General features: G+C 40.5%; 1 protein-coding gene across 3 annotated transcripts in view; it reads left to right on the forward strand.

The window, feature by feature from the left end:
• Window positions 1–15,858, forward strand: part of Pcsk5 (proprotein convertase subtilisin/kexin type 5) — a 411,139-nt gene that overhangs the window by 263,173 nt on the left and 132,108 nt on the right. For all 3 annotated transcript variants that reach the window (XM_040746607.1, XM_040746615.1, XM_040746617.1), the window contains exons 14-18: window positions 264–407; window positions 4,367–4,469; window positions 8,217–8,410; window positions 11,516–11,600; window positions 15,450–15,547. In XM_040746607.1, the coding sequence (XP_040602541.1) occupies window positions 264–407; window positions 4,367–4,469; window positions 8,217–8,410; window positions 11,516–11,600; window positions 15,450–15,547 (624 nt within the window). The remainder of the gene's footprint in view (window positions 1–263; window positions 408–4,366; window positions 4,470–8,216; window positions 8,411–11,515; window positions 11,601–15,449; window positions 15,548–15,858) is intronic.

Genomic DNA, 15,858 nt, shown 5'->3' on the forward strand with positions numbered 1-15,858 from the left:
TTTGCAATTCATCCCTTCTTCCAGCGATCTGAACAATGTTTATTTGCTGTGGGGACCCAGTAAAAGTGTGGCGTGTGAGCTGGGAGATACTTAGTTCTACAGATGGTAGGCATGTGCATTTCTCACCTTGCATCAGGCATGATTCCTGTCAACAGTGGCACTGTTCTACTGTGACTTTTTCTTGTTGAGAAGGACTGACTGAAAGAAGCTAAGCTAATACGAGATTATCTGGTCATGCTCTGTCTCTGTTACTGTCTCTCAAGGTAAATTGAAAGAATGGTCCTTGGTCCTCTATGGCACGTCTGTGCAGCCATACTCCCCAACCAATGAGTTTCCCAAAGTAGAACGCTTCCGCTACAGCCGAGTGGAAGACCCCACGGATGACTATGGTGCTGAAGATTATGCGGGTGAGTTGGACATAACCTAAGGAAGCTCAGGCATTTTCCTGGCATGTGGAATAACATGGTGTAATTGATGTAGTGTAATATGCTTCAAAGATGTGGTACGATAGGAATTCTATTCAGCATCTATCCATAGTCTGGAATATTTCCTCCCCCCAAATACTTGTGTGTACATTCGTTTTTAAATGTTTATAGCTTTGGTTGCTTTCTCTGTCTGTAGCAACTTAGTAAGCTACTGCCTTTCACATGGTCTCTCGGCTTCTGAAACAAAGCCTCACCTATTCCTTTCCAAAGTGACTTTTATTATGCATTGTTTCACTGAAAACACTAATAAAGGGCATGGATTGCACTTCAGATATAACAGTTTTATTGCTGTTATTTTCAGAAATTGTATTCAATAATATCAGCTAAATATCTACATGCTTTGTCTTGGTAATCTGTTTATGTTTCTCCAGTTGGTTGTTTCCGTCTGGATTGGTTTGGTTTGGTGTTTAGAGGGCAGACTGAAACTGACTTTATTTTCCAAACAAAAGTTTATCATTGACTGAGCAATTTCCCCTTTTATCAGCCCTGATGCTTTCTTTACAACAGTATAGTGAGTTCTCTTATCAAGGTCTCTGCTAATTCACTACTTCTAAGTCATCAACATAAGAATTCATAAACCAGTATCACCTGCTCTAGTGTATTTCTCGATTTTAGTTTTAGGAGGGTTTTTTTAAATCCTCTTTCTCTGTCTTTTCCCCGCCTGTCCTACTTCACTTTCGGTTACTGTGGAGAATGAAGAGCAATGTGAGGATAGAAGTTAGGGCAGGAGCTGATGCAGAGGCCATGGAGGAACTCTCCCTTTTCAGACTTGCTTTCCTTGGGTTTCTCAACTTACTTTCTTATACGCCACATGCCCACCAGCCCAGGGACGGCACATCCCACCGTGGCCTGGGCACTCCCACCTCAATCAAGAAAATGCTGCATGGTACGCCCCCGGGTCAATCTGATATAAGCAGCCCCTCAGCTGAGGTTCCTTCCCTCTTCCCAGTTGACTCTGCTTGTATCAAAGCATAAAATAAAACAAAACCACTGACTTCTCCCCCTTTACTCCTCTCTTCTCCCATGCTGGGACCTGGCACACTCTGACCACATATCCTACCTTCAACCCCTGTAGTCTATTTTAATATTTGTCATGCATCTACTTCCAATTTTTATAAAGATCATTGTCCCTCCATTCTTCAGATGCAACTTTAAATGATTAAATTTGCATTTTAGTTTCCCAATTGAACTTAATTGGAATTTACATGCAGTCTTATGGGAAGACTTATTTTTGTATTAGTCCTCCATCTAAGGTAGAACATACCCCCCATTTTACTGAATCATTTAACATGATGTAATCTTCTTCTTATTGTTATACTTAACTATTTTTGGTCTTGTTGCAGTTATTTTTCATGTTGTTGCCCTTGTCATGGACAATATTCCATACTGTTCTACTTTGTATACTAGTATTTAGGAAATCTATTACACCACTGCATTGTTGTCTTTTTATCTGAACATGTTGCCCACTTTTTTATATAGCTTATGTGTTTTAAAGGCAGTTTTCTAATTGTTTTTAACTTTTATTTCTGAATCTTGTCTTGTTACATTGGCAACCAAGTCTAGGGACAGGCTGCCCTTTCAAAATATGATACATAACATCATTTGCCAAAGCTCTGCCTAATAGAGAAGTGTTTATAAATAGAAGTGTAATGTATTTTCAAACAAGAAATGTTTTATTCCTGTAGTTCATGGATTCTTCTCTTGCTACTGAGGTAAACATTTTTAGTTAATTATTTAATACAAATATGTTAAACATGAAGTAGTTTCTTTTATTGTAAATAGGTTGTGTCCTGGAGTCAACATGCTTGCATAATTAAAACCAAATGAGATAACCAGGGCTAGATTGTGTCAGCTTTTGTCTCATCTTGTTTTACTTTGAGCTTGTCATGTTATTGTTTATATTATGACTAGAAACCATTTTATCTTCAATGACAGGAGAAAGGGTATCCAAAATCGTAAATGGAACACAATAGTAAATAAGCTATTACTCTTTCTTGTATCCCAATTTTGACAAATTCAAATTCAGATTTGGTAATGTGAGAATTCTAAGCACAGGAACGCATCCTCTTTTCTGATTACATTTCTAAAACATTGATGTTGGCAATTGTAAGAGAACAAAGACAATTTTATGTCACCTTTTTCCTGGAATTCACAAAGTTGTACTGTATCTGGAACAATGTAGGATTGCAAAAGAAAGAGCATAGCATGCAAACCTGCCATACATAGACCTTTGGCACATATCACAAATACACATGTGTAGGGCTTAAACTTAAAAAATATCATCTAGTGAAAATTTAGGGCTATCTATGTATCTTTCTCTATGTCTCTCTGTGTCTCTGTCTCTCTCGTGTGTGTATGTGAGTGTGTATCTCTGTTTAACCTTCACTTTAGGCCAATCTTACTAGAGACACAAGGGACTGTTTCACTGATTCTCAAAGACTGTGACATCCACAGCTGCCTGAACTCACATAACATAGTCATCCACCCCTGGTGTACAGCAGTAGATGACTGAACTATCCCAAGTTGTACTAGCTGTGAAATTTAATTTGGAAATCAATTTAAGACTCCTGGGGAAAGAGAAATAAACAGTGTTGTCAAATGACTCTTAGAATTAATCAGGAATGCCTTCAAGCCCTCAACATTTTAAAATCACTTATTCCATTCTGACCACGAGGACATTTCAAATACATGAATCGCTTCCTTTAAATAGATCTGTACCAGACCCCTGGATGATTCTTGATCCCAGCTTTCCAACCCATGTGATGCTGGGCAAGCCATTTTAACTCTTAGGCAATCAGAGTGTCATCAGTGACTAGCACATCTTTTTCCAAGTCCTTCTGCATAAGTGCTAGCGTTTTATGTGATTCAATAATTACAGAACCTAATTCTCGAATGACTAAAAGAGACCTTGGGAGGTTTAGCAGTAAACCCCTTTGATTAAAGCAAATAGAATTCGAGTACTTGTGATTCCCTTCACCTTCATTCGCATATTTCAGGAAATTATGTATTGGTATTTACAATCACAAGAATATCTGGTGGGAAGGGGCTTGAAAATGATGAGTTCAAATATCTTAGAAATTGGAGATCAAGAAGAAAGAATAAATGCTTACCTGATTACCCATTCCATTAGATGCTCTGTGTCAGTCACAGCACAGCCCACCCCCTGACATGATTTTTGCTTACTATGAAGTGTTTCTCATATAATACCAAAGAACATCTAACCCAAGAACTTAGGAACCTTCGTCCTAGGTGTGGACTTCTTAATCTAGTTTCTAGTTTTGAGTTTATATGTCTTCTCTTTTGTTGAGCTGCCCTTTAACCTTTGGTGGGACACAAACCTAAATCTTTCTGTGCCTGAAGCGCTTTGTGATCCAAGACTAAGGGCTGTTATGTTTGTGCCGTATGCCGCAATGATATTTCATGATGGCTATAGTATTTCAGACATACTCAGTGGCTTTAATGACCTTAGACAAGATACAAAATCTGCTCTTGGTGTTAAATTATAGTTTTTTGTCAACAATCTTACTGTATATTTATTGCTGTGCATGGTAACTACAGTCATTTTTTTTCCTAACTTGCTATAGTGAACCTATTCATTTGAATCCCAAATGCCCAAATGTCTCTCCCAAAGCCCCAAGGCTATCATATGTGTTATAAACACCAGGCTATGCCTGTCATTTATATTCTTGATTCTTCAGCAATTGTTCGCCTTCAGTCAAAAGTTCAGTCTTCGGCTTATAGCTATATTGACCGTTGTTCTTCCATCTTAAAGAAATTCTCACTGCACGGTGGCAAGGGGCTATATTCTATTCCACCTTCAAGATTAAACTGACTTAGTAGCACCGTTTTCTTTTTTCTAACTACTAATCTCTTTTTGAAAGGTCCCTGTGATGCTGAATGCAGTGAGGTTGGCTGTGATGGGCCAGGACCAGACCACTGCAGTGACTGTTTACACTACTACTACAAGCTGAAAAATAACACCAGGTAAGAGACAAGTCATGTTCTCACGTGTTCCCTAAAGCATGCCCCACGTGCCCCAGGCATTCCTGTGGTGCCAACCACACAGAGCATGCATAGACAATGCTGTATTCCCAGGTTCCACTACCAACACACAGAAAGAATGTTCCTGCTAAGGCCCATGACAGGCCTGTCATTCTCAAGGCTGAAAACCATGCTGACTTACACAGTGGAAAAATGGCATATGTATTAGTTGCTTTTCTCATCACTGTGACAGATCACCTGACAGAAACAGTTTAAGAAAGAAAAAGACTGTTTTTGCTCACAGTGTGGAGAGATGCAGTCTATCCTGGCACAGAAAGCATGGAAAGCTGGGTAAAAAAGAAGTTGGTCACATCATGAAAAAAACAGAGCGATGCTGGTCAATTCTGTTGTGCAGATGGCTTTTGCTTTTCTCCTCTTTTAAATAATCTCAGGATCTTACCTGTATTCAGAGCGGATCTTCCCTTGTAGATTGAACCTCCCTGTAAATACATTTCCCAGACATATCCAGTGCTAATTAGAAATCTCTCTGGGTAGACAGTGAAGAGTAACCATCACAGGTCTACACCTGGCCAACTCAATACGAAAGAATGTCACTGTTATAGCATTGCACCTCAGGTCCTCCAAGACTCATAGCCCTCTTATAATGGAAAATACATCGAATTCTTACATCTGTAAGAATCCCCTGATCTTAACAGACCTAACAGTACTCAAAAGCCTAGAGTCTCTTTAGACTTTTTGCATATTTACTCTTAACCATGATCCCTTATAAAACCAGGTTCCATACTTCATATGTAATGGCATGAAATATACATTCTATTTCCAAATTGAAGATTTGGAGTATAGTGAAGAAAGTTCAGAGCAAAGCAAGATCAAAGCCCAGTAGAGCGAACATGGAATCCTACAGCTCTATATCTGGTGTCTGGGTCCCTTGGCACAATCTGGTGTGAGCTCCAAGAGTCTTGGCTACACCAACCCCTCCACTTCTGCCACTTGCAATACAAATTTCCTCTCTCATAAACTAGCTCCATTCATCACCTACAGCTTTCTTTTATGAACATCCCATAGTCCTGGCATCTCCAACATCCTAAGATCTCCCTTGCATCTTAGACCTTATTTTCACACAGTACCTCTCAGAGTCTCCTTACAGAGAATCTGTCCTTGCCTCCCACTGACTGTCCCCAGTGGCATTCTGTAACCTTGATATAAGCCCAAAAAGGCCAACACTGTGAATGATGCTGTCAAATTCTGCAGTGAGTTTGAAATATAGTTCTACCCCTATTTACCACAGTTGTAGTGGCCTCTGTGCCTTGGCAGTTAAACATATGATGAAAACGGTTCCCTGAGCCCATTGTTTTCAGTAGGGTATCATGTCAACAACATTCTCAGTCCAGTAGCCTCCTTTCAAGTGGGTTTGCATTTTCCCAAGTAAGAGCGTGCAGTGTGGTGTCTGTCCTTAATGGCTCTTTTCATGTTCCAGTAAGGTGTTAAGGGTTCTCTAAGACAGAGACCTCTCAAGCAATTACACCTCTATCCTTAGTGATGGTTTGGAACTGCCCTCCTCTGTTTTTCTCACTCAGGCACATTTTTCACATCTTATAGCTGTCACTCAATATACATCTGACTGAGAATAAACAGTAACCATATCACAGCATGGACATTAGGCTTCCTTACAGTTTCCTCCACCAAACAGCTGAAACTTTTTAATTGAGCCTTGCTCAGTTGTTCAGTACCCAGACTGAATGTCATGCTGCCAGAATGTGATGTAAATGACTTCTAGTGCAGGTCACCATAGAGTCCTTACCTCCCTCTGAACCCTCAGGACCCAGCCTCCATTGTCTAATCAGTTCCTATGCGGGTGTCCCATAAACTCTCCTTGGAGCATTTAAGTGCTTCAGTAGCCTGAATTACCAAATGCTCAAATGCTTCCACATTCCTCTTACGGTCCTATATACTACACTGTCAGGTTTAACACAGCAAATAACCCCACTCATAATACCAATTTTCTGTATTAGTTGTTTTTCTCAGGCTATGACAAAATACCTGTCAAAAGCAAACTAAAGAATGGCTTGTTTTGACTCACACTCTAAAGGGACATAGCTCATCAAGATACTATAGGCATGGTGGTGAGAGCATGAGGCATTTGGCCATGTTTGAGTCAGCCGTCGGGATTCAGATCAGTATAGATGCTCAGCTTCCATTCTCCTTTTCCCCCTTTTATTCATTCTGGGACCCAAGTCCATGGCATTGTGCTGTCTACGTTTGGAGTAGGTCTTCAGTTCAGTCTCTAGAAGCTATCCTCCTAGACAATTCTGAAGGTGTATCTCCTAGGTGACTACAAATCGAGTCAGGTTAATGCAGAATATATGCCATCCAACTGCAAATGCCTTCTCTCTTTTGGAGGCGTGATGAGGTGAGACCACTTAGCATGCTGGTCTTTTCCTTTAGTTCTTCCTTTTGCCAACTAGCAAGTAGAAATTACTTATTTTTATTGAATACCACATGATGTTGTACTTTGTAGGATGATTAAACCTATTATCTATAGTCTCAAATGCTTATTATTTTTTGTAATGAGAACATTTTAAATTTACCTTTTCAGCAGTTTTCAAGTATACAACATGTTGTTGTCAACTCTAGCCACCATGATGTAAGATATACCTGTTGGACTTAACCATCCTGTCTGAAGTTCTGTGTCCTTTTAGTCCTTTAGTATTTGGGACACTGATTATGTTTGTCCTTCCTGGATGTGCCAGTGCCTGGGCCAGACATATACTCTTGTTTACATCCCCTAACATGCAACCATCCATGCTGTCTCTGTTCTTAGTCTCCCACTTTAGACATTGAAATAGAGCCTATGCCTCTTAGCTCCTGGTTTCTGCCTAGCTATGTAAATATGTCCTTGTGGATTCAAGCTACAGACTAGTGCCTGCCTACACAAAGCCCATCCTACCAACACCATGTACTTTCCAGCCCAGCCCACCTTCCCATTCTCTTTCAGGTAAAACTGTACTCTAGGAACAGTGCCCAGGCACATAAGCAGATCAGCCAAGCTCAGATTCCTGTTTAAATCCATGCTAGAAGTTAAACACTTCAAGGAGACAGGTTCTCAGCTCTCGGTATTAGTGTTATCTGTTGCACTAACACACTAATGCCTGGTGTGTAATTTGTGCTCAATAAATATTTAAATAAGTGAAACCTTGCTATAGGCAGTTAAGGAATCTGGCTTTTTAAAAAACGAATGTTTCTGGTGAACAAAATTGTGTGTGTGTGTGTGTGTGTGTGTGTGTGTGTGTGTGTGTGTGTGTGTGTTCGTTTTGGTAAGAACACACCACATCTAGTTACATGTCCATACAAGCCACATGACAAGTCTCACACACAAGTGGATGGAACACCTTATTTTAATAACCTTTTCCATAAAGTTCTGACCTGTATTTGTTTTCTCTCAGATTCAACACCACAAGCTAGTTCTTGATATTCAAAATCCAATTACTATTCCTTTTCTAGAGCTAGAACTTAACTAGAAGATATCAGGCAATGAAATACCTGCTTAGTGGATGTAGTACAGTCTAACTGTAATGGTCCTCTGACTTTCTGCACAGGAAGAAGCTCTGCAGATTTGGTCTTTTTGAGTTGGTGTTGCTGTGCCAGTTGAAAATTAACCTTAAGGCTGCAGGCAGCCATCAGCTTTTCTTAGTGTTGAGTGACCATTTGTCTTGTCATCCCACGATGCAGAATCTGTGTCTCCAGCTGCCCTCCTGGCCACTACCATGCTGACAAGAAGAGGTGCCGGAAGTGCGCTCCCAACTGTGAGTCCTGCTTTGGCAGCCACAGTGATCAGTGCCTATCGTGTAAATCTGGCTATTTCCTGAATGAAGAAACCAGCAGCTGTGTTATTCAGTGTCCTGACGGGTCATACCAGGATACCAGTGAGTTGCTTTCCAATATTTGGGTTTTTGAAAACACAAGGTTTTCATTTGAGTAACTCCATACATGAAATCTGGGCTTTGCTTAGTACCAAACAGAACCTAGCCAGTTAATTAGAGAGTTACTTTAGAAGTGTTGCATAGAGGTGCCTGTAACTACCTGTAGCAGAGGACCCTCATGATCCCTCCCACCACAATGATTTGCTAGTAGACTCAGAACACTGAGGATATAACTACAGTTGGAATTTGTTAAAGCAGGATACAGAGTCAATACAGCAAAGGGAAATAGGGGAGGCTAGAGGAATCTAGAGCCATGCACTCAACGCATGTTTAACCTTCCCCAGCAAACTTCTGTGATAGCATGCGTGAAATACTACATACAAGGGAACTTCAGTAGAGACTCTGTCCCCAGTCATCATTAGGAGCTGAACAAGTAGACACTATCTTCCTGGAACACACCATAAACCATGCTGCTTGTATAATTTTCACAGTGTTAACTAATCTCATCAGAATGATGGAAACTCTCCCTAAATCCCAGGTCCCAGGAGTCAGCTGTGGGCCCACCTGATAAATAAAATGGTATTCGGACTTACTCACATCTGCACATTAACCAAACAGACTTGAAAAGATTCCAAAACATGAAATGCAGAATGAACATATGTTGGAAACATTTTACGCATTGATGAACAAATCATCTAACATGGTAATTAATGAAACAAGCAAAAGGGCTGGAAGATGATCAAGTACTGTAGTCCCCTCAGAAATGGAAAAGGAAATCCTTTTATGGAGCTGGTGAGGTGGCTCAGTGGTTGAGATTGTGAGTAAGAGAGATACAGAGGACTTGAATGACATCCACAACATCTTCCAACCACCTGTAACTCCACTGTTAGGGGATCCCGTACCTCTTCTGGCCCCTGAGGATACCTGCGTTCACATGCATGTACTGACACACAGACAGATACATAATTTGAAAGGAAGAAAATAAGGAAGCAAGAAGGGAGGAATGGAAAAGAAAAAGGGGAAGTCTTTTGTTGAGTTAGAGATGAAGCAAAGTTAGACATGGAAATATCAGTAGGTTGGGGGTGGGGGATATTTATTTCTTACAGCCAAAACATCTCTTTACTAAGCAGCAATCTATACATTAATGTGTAACTTCTCAGAGGTTGCCCTTATTAACAGTAATTAACAAGTAGGCACAAGGTAATTAGTTTGTGGTCAGACTTTGCTTCAGTATAGCCCTCCCAGGGTTGTAGGTATCTCTGGCTTTGTTTCTGAATTCTAGATAATTTGTCGCATACCACACACAGTCTATGATGTTGCTGCACAACCTGAGAAAGTTTTCTCTTTAAAGATTGGACAAGAAGCCTTGCCTCTTCAGAATTCGAATTCTCAGGTTGCAAGATGGTCAGCAGGCAAAAGTGCTTGCCAAGCAAGCCTGACAGCCTGAGTTCAATGTCCAGAACTCAGTGTGGAAGAGATTAGGCCTCCAAAGAGTGTCCTCTGACCTCTATGTGTGTTCCTGCACTCATGCCACACACACATACACACATGCGCACATACATACACACACAATCACACATGCATGCACATGCATGCATACACATGGTAATAATAAAGAATTAATTTTTACAGAAGTGAAATCATTTATTCAAAAGTGAACATTTCTCTAGTGAGTAATAGGGACTCTCCTGAGGTTATATTTGCCTCGAAATTTGGAACATGACTTTTACCTTGATAGGGAAAATAAAATTTAGAAGAAGAGAGTCACAGAAGACTTCTACTGCTTTTGTTACAGTTTCTCCCTCTAGTAAGCCTATTTACATACAGCACAGTGATCAGATAACAGCGTGGCTACTAATAATTACTGAGAACACATTTCACAATGATTTATAGTTGATCTTTTCCCCTTGAATGATCTCATTACCTTGCTAAGATAAGCTGAGAGGTAGAGTCCACTGTAATCTTCACTCAAGAGCTCAGAGTCTAGAGACACTGAACTTGCCCACTAGAAGAGTTGGAAGCAGATTATAAATCCTAGGCCTGTAACTTCAGGTCAAAGTCCAGAATCTACTTCCTTAATGTCACAGTAAGGGCTGCAGTGTCGCTGCTAAAACACTGAAAACATCTGAAAGATACAGAATATTCAGTGGGTCCGTATGGAAACCTTTCTCCATGAAACCTTGATGAACATCAACACTTAAAAGAGTAGAGAGAGGAGAAGCCTGTGAACAACATTTTGTTTGTTTCTGTGTAGACAGATAGATAGATAGATGATAGATAGATATAGAGATAGTAGATGATAGATAGATAGATGATAGATATAGAGATAAATAGATTGATAGAGATAATAGATGTTATTATTACCATCTGTCATAATATAGCATATACTCAATTTCCAGCAAAAATTTAACAAAGGCTAAAGGCTTTTGTTCATATACCAAGTCACTATTTTCCATGATAAAGCCATAGTGTTTGCTGGTTTTTTATTGTTTTGTTTGTTTGTTGGGGTTTTTTCACAATATGGACATGGGTTTGTTATTGAATAAGATTTATTATGTATCTATTCCAACTAATACACTTCTACAGAGCCTAGATGTATTTAGAACATGATCATGTTTTATCCATTCCACAGCAGCTATCACATATTCCACTATTTGAGATGAGGCCCTTACCTTGAAATTTTTAGAACTTTAGTATCCATTCCCTTTTCTGCCACAGCTCACCAGACGGTCCTAAAAGCTTTGGGCAGGAAGGTACAACACCCCATGTCCACAGCATCTCCTTCATTGCTTAGCAATATTGCCCTCACCACATCAGTGGGATTTCCTGTTTTTGAGTTAGGAAACTCTGCTTTGAAAAGAAAGTTGAAAGAAGTGAGAACTATCAAATTTTCAACTGAGGGTTTCTATAGTCTATCTACATTGTGCCACACAAGTGCCTGGCACTTCCTAGTATAGCAGTTGATGCCATGAGGTTTTCAGTGCAGCTTTCTAGATGGCCCAGAGGCGGTACAGGGCTCATTAGTCAACACTGGAGCATCTCCATTCTTTTATGGAATCCAGTTGACTGGCATATAACTTGGTTTTCTTTCTTTTTTTTTTTTAACAGAGAAAAATGTGTGCGGCAAATGCAGTGAGAACTGTAAGGCATGCACTGGATTCCACAACTGCACGGAGTGCAAGGGCGGGTTAAGGTAAGAGAGAGAGACCCAGCAGGAGACACCTCCGCCCAGGGAGCTTTGCAAACCAAGCCAAACAACCGAAGCACTTCCCTGTTATTTGGATTATTGATACAATTAGATATGGAAAAATGGGACGCCATCTTGGCTAAGGAAGGATTATAAACCAAATAAATTCCCTATAAAGAAGACTCGGTGGCTGGACAGATGGCTCCGCGGTTAAAGAGCATTTGCTGTTCTTGAAGCAGACCCCGCGACTGATCCCCAGCTCCTATGTGGTAGCTCCCAGCCGTCTGTAGTCCCAGTTCCAGCAGATCCGATGCCCGCTTTTGACTGCCACAGGCACCTGGCACACACATAGTACACTACATGCATGTAGGTGAAACACTCAAACACAAAATAAATAAATCTACAAAAAATTTAAATTAGGAAAGAAAGATGACTCAGATATAAGTAAAAATGGCCACTTGAGAAGCATCCCTGATACATTTTGACCGGCAATGTGCTAGTCGACAATGACTGGGCAGATAGTGCCAGTCAATGCTATTTAATCTGCCTGATTAAATTCTCAATGGTGGAAAGTTATTTCCTTATCTTTATTATTTCTCTACACATCCCCAGTCATTCGCTTATCTTAAGTACCTCAGCTTCGGTTCCATTAGACTATCTGCGGTGTGCACATAGATTTAACACCAGGGGATGTTTTCCTCGAATTGGTGGTTTTCTCATTGCCAAAGCTGGTAGTCAGTAGACTGTAAGAGAGCAATGTACAGCACAGATGACTGAAGCCTCTTTCCTGGGGAAGAGGTCAGACACTTCTGTGCTGAGCCACATGCAGGGCTCTGGCTTTGTATGGAGGTAGAGCTCTACAGTGATTCCTCTCAGGTAGTGACAGGGCTTTTCATTCATCCCATCTTTGATCAAAAGTGAAGTGGCATAGTATAGGTAGTTCCCGGGCAGGTGTCCTTGACACTTGTCAGTATTGAAACATAATTTACACCTATTGATTACCTATGTCGTTGTTCGTTTTCATAAATGTTCGTAGTTACTTAGTGTCTTGCTTCTCGGTACTTGATAATCTTGATAAATACAAGTCTGCTCAACTGCCTGATCCTCCTTTTTAATTTTTATTTTATGTGTATGCATCTTTTTCTGTGCATGCTTACACACCATGTATGTGCCTGGTGCCCATGGAGTTCAGAAAGGGCACCCCATGTCCTGAGACTGAGTTATAGACAGCTGTAAGTTGCCATGTAGGTGCTGGGAATCAAACCCAGATCCTCCGGAAGTGCAGCCAGTGCTTGAAGCAGCTCAGCCATCTCTGTCCTCACTTAATTCTTCTTAAAGGAACAGTGGAATGGTTTGGCAGAAATCCTCTTCCGCCGTTTGTTAATTGTGGTTTTGGGCAAGTCACTTAACCGCTGTTGTCTTCCATTATTCTCATTATAAAATGGTGAGACTGCTTTGCCAAGCTATGGTAAAGTTTAAAGTGAGGACTTTCATGTACTTACATCTGGTACATAATTAGTCCTCGGGAAATGAAAGACTGCTGAGCTTGCTTATTTCTTAGAGAATATTTTATGGAATAAGTTAAAGCAGAGCACACAGCAGAACTGTGAGAGCCACGTATGTAGTTGTAAATGTGCCAGTAGCTGTATTAAAAGGGGTAAAAAGCTATAGGGGAAATGATTTCAATAAAATATTTTACTTAGCCTGGTATATCCAAAATAGTATCATTACACGTGGCCAACATATAAGAAAACTATTTGTGAGTTACTCTACATCCTTTATCGGTATTATTAACTCTTTGAAGTCTGGTATGTATGGTTTTAACAAATGTCTAAGAGTTAACAATAATGTTTATAAGAAATATCTGTATTAAGATTCTTTTAAATCTAATGGAGAGAACAAATTTTATTAAGTCACCCTATTCTAAATGTGCTAAGTTTGCCAGTAACTGAATCTAGCAGAAGCCTTTTTCAAATATAGACATACATTAACTAAAGCTGAATGAAAACTTAAAATGCAGTTCCTTCCTAGCACTAGCCCCACTTCAAGGGCTCAGTAACCAAATAAACAGCGCAGGCCTGAACTAGCAGGCTTATGCAAGAAGGAATGGAGGCAGCTGTGAGCAGGGCTGGTGGGCCTCACGATAAATACATTTTGGGAGCAGCTGACTGCTCAGAGTTCAGTGACTGCTCTCAGTGGCCCACCCCTTCCTCCATCAGTCCCTGCACAGGGCAGCCTCTGTCTCCTGCTGAGTGGAAGCCAAGCTCGGAAGGCTGTCCTTTCTTGGAGAGCCAAGGCATCTTTTCTAAAACTGTGCTACATGTTTTTGAGTGGTCCTTACTGCATTCCACAAAAGGATTTATTTGATGCACTATGCTCTCCTCTAGAGCTGGAGGAAGGGAATGAGGTCTTCCTTGGCAGCTGGCCAGCAAGCTCTGAGAATGGCAGGGACATGAGCTCTGTGACAGGGACATTCTTATGGTGAAGCTGCCCTTTGTCACATCGAGGTTCCTTCCTAGGTGCTTGTGGCTGCGCATTTGACCTCAGAAGACCTGTGAATTTTAACCTAGTGGCTAAGAACAAGTAGGAGGAAAAACCTTTGCCCAAAGTCCAGAAAGAACATGATTAAAATGTTAACAGGAGTGTTTATGATTCTCTTCTTCAGCTACTTTATTTTTGTACTTTCCCAGTTTCTTGAGTGAGTAGAGGGTGAGGTAAACTTCAGTTTTCAAAATTAATATGACCCATATCCAAACAGCCCTCTAGGATGTAAATTGGAGCAATACAGAGTATAAAAAAGTAGAAACCATTTGACCGTGTCTCAAACATACAACATTGTCCAATAGAATCAATTTGATAACAAAGATTACACCCGCTCTCTTTCAGTTTCCATTCCATAATATTTTATATGAAATAAAATAAAATCTATGTATATTTTTAAGTTTAAGAACCAAGCTCTTAGCTTGGTGTGGTGATGTCATCCCATAGGCCAGAAGGTCATCTTCAGTTACATAACTAGCAAATTCAAAGCTAAGAAGGCTACATGAAAGCCTGTCTCAAAAGTTAATCAGTTAGTTAATGAATTAAACTGTAGGCTATGAGAAATGTCATAGCTGACAGAAATTTGAAAGATTTTAGGTTTTCTTTTTATATTTTAGAAACTCAGATATGTCTCATAGTAGTAGCTAGAGAAGCAGAAATTTCAATGAATCGTTTAATATTGTAAAAATACCTCCAGAAAAAACTAAAACATGATACCACCAAGAAAAGTAAAGATGTTTACAAAGTTGCATTTTGCTGCTTACTCATTAGAGTGGCTTGAGTGAAGTGTGATAGGATATTGCCATCCAAAGAATTGTTTTGTCAGTGTTTATTGTCTCATTTCTTTATGGGTTTGAGTGTTTTGCCTGCATATATGTATGTGCACCACATGCACAGCATACCCACAGAGGCCAGAAGAAGACATCAGATCTGGAACAGAAAGTTGTGAGCAGTCATGTGAGTGCTGGGAACCCAAAATGGTTCTTCTGCTAGAACAAGTGCTCTTAACCACTGAGCCATCTTTCTACCGATTGCTAACACTTCTGAAGACTGTTAGATATTGAGTATGGATGAAATATGCCGGACTACATAACAAAGTCAAAAGAATGTCCCTTAGGCTTAGCAGCACATATTTGTGCTGCAAATGTCATTACAAGTACCAAGAAAGGTGTAGGGCCATTTTCCTTGTCTTGCAGCTTTACTAAGTCTGTGGTCTGAGGGGAGACTGTGTTTGTTACATGTGGAGTCTGGATGTCATAGCCACTTTGTCATGAGGACAACAGTCTGTTTACAGCGAATCTGTGTTTCTCCCAGCCTTCAGGGGTCCCGCTGTTCTGTCACCTGCAACGATGGACAGTTCTTCAATGGCCATGATTGCCAGCCCTGCCACCGTTTCTGTGCCACCTGTGCCGGTACCTTCTCCTACTTCTCCCCTTGTTCGCCTTCCTGTGCTTTTTGTTTTATTTGGCCCTAGCCAACTTTCATGTCACACTCAGCTACATGAGTTTCAAGTAAGTGTAGAAGGACACATTCCTCCTGATAATTATGCATCAATTCTCACAGAAAGCCAGTCCTCAGCGCCTTGTCCTCACTGAGAAACTTAAATATCTCAGAGATGTCTTTTTCTTGGAAGAACGGGTGTTCTTGGCAAATGGGCTCAGTTAAAAACACAAGAGTCCCTCCCAGGCCCACTGAAGGAAAGTAAGAAAGAGGACGAAGTTAT

This window comes from Mesocricetus auratus, unplaced genomic scaffold (genome assembly GCF_017639785.1).
Source record: "Mesocricetus auratus isolate SY011 unplaced genomic scaffold, BCM_Maur_2.0 Super-Scaffold_4256, whole genome shotgun sequence".
NCBI classification, from domain to species: Eukaryota; Metazoa; Chordata; class Mammalia; order Rodentia; family Cricetidae; genus Mesocricetus; species Mesocricetus auratus.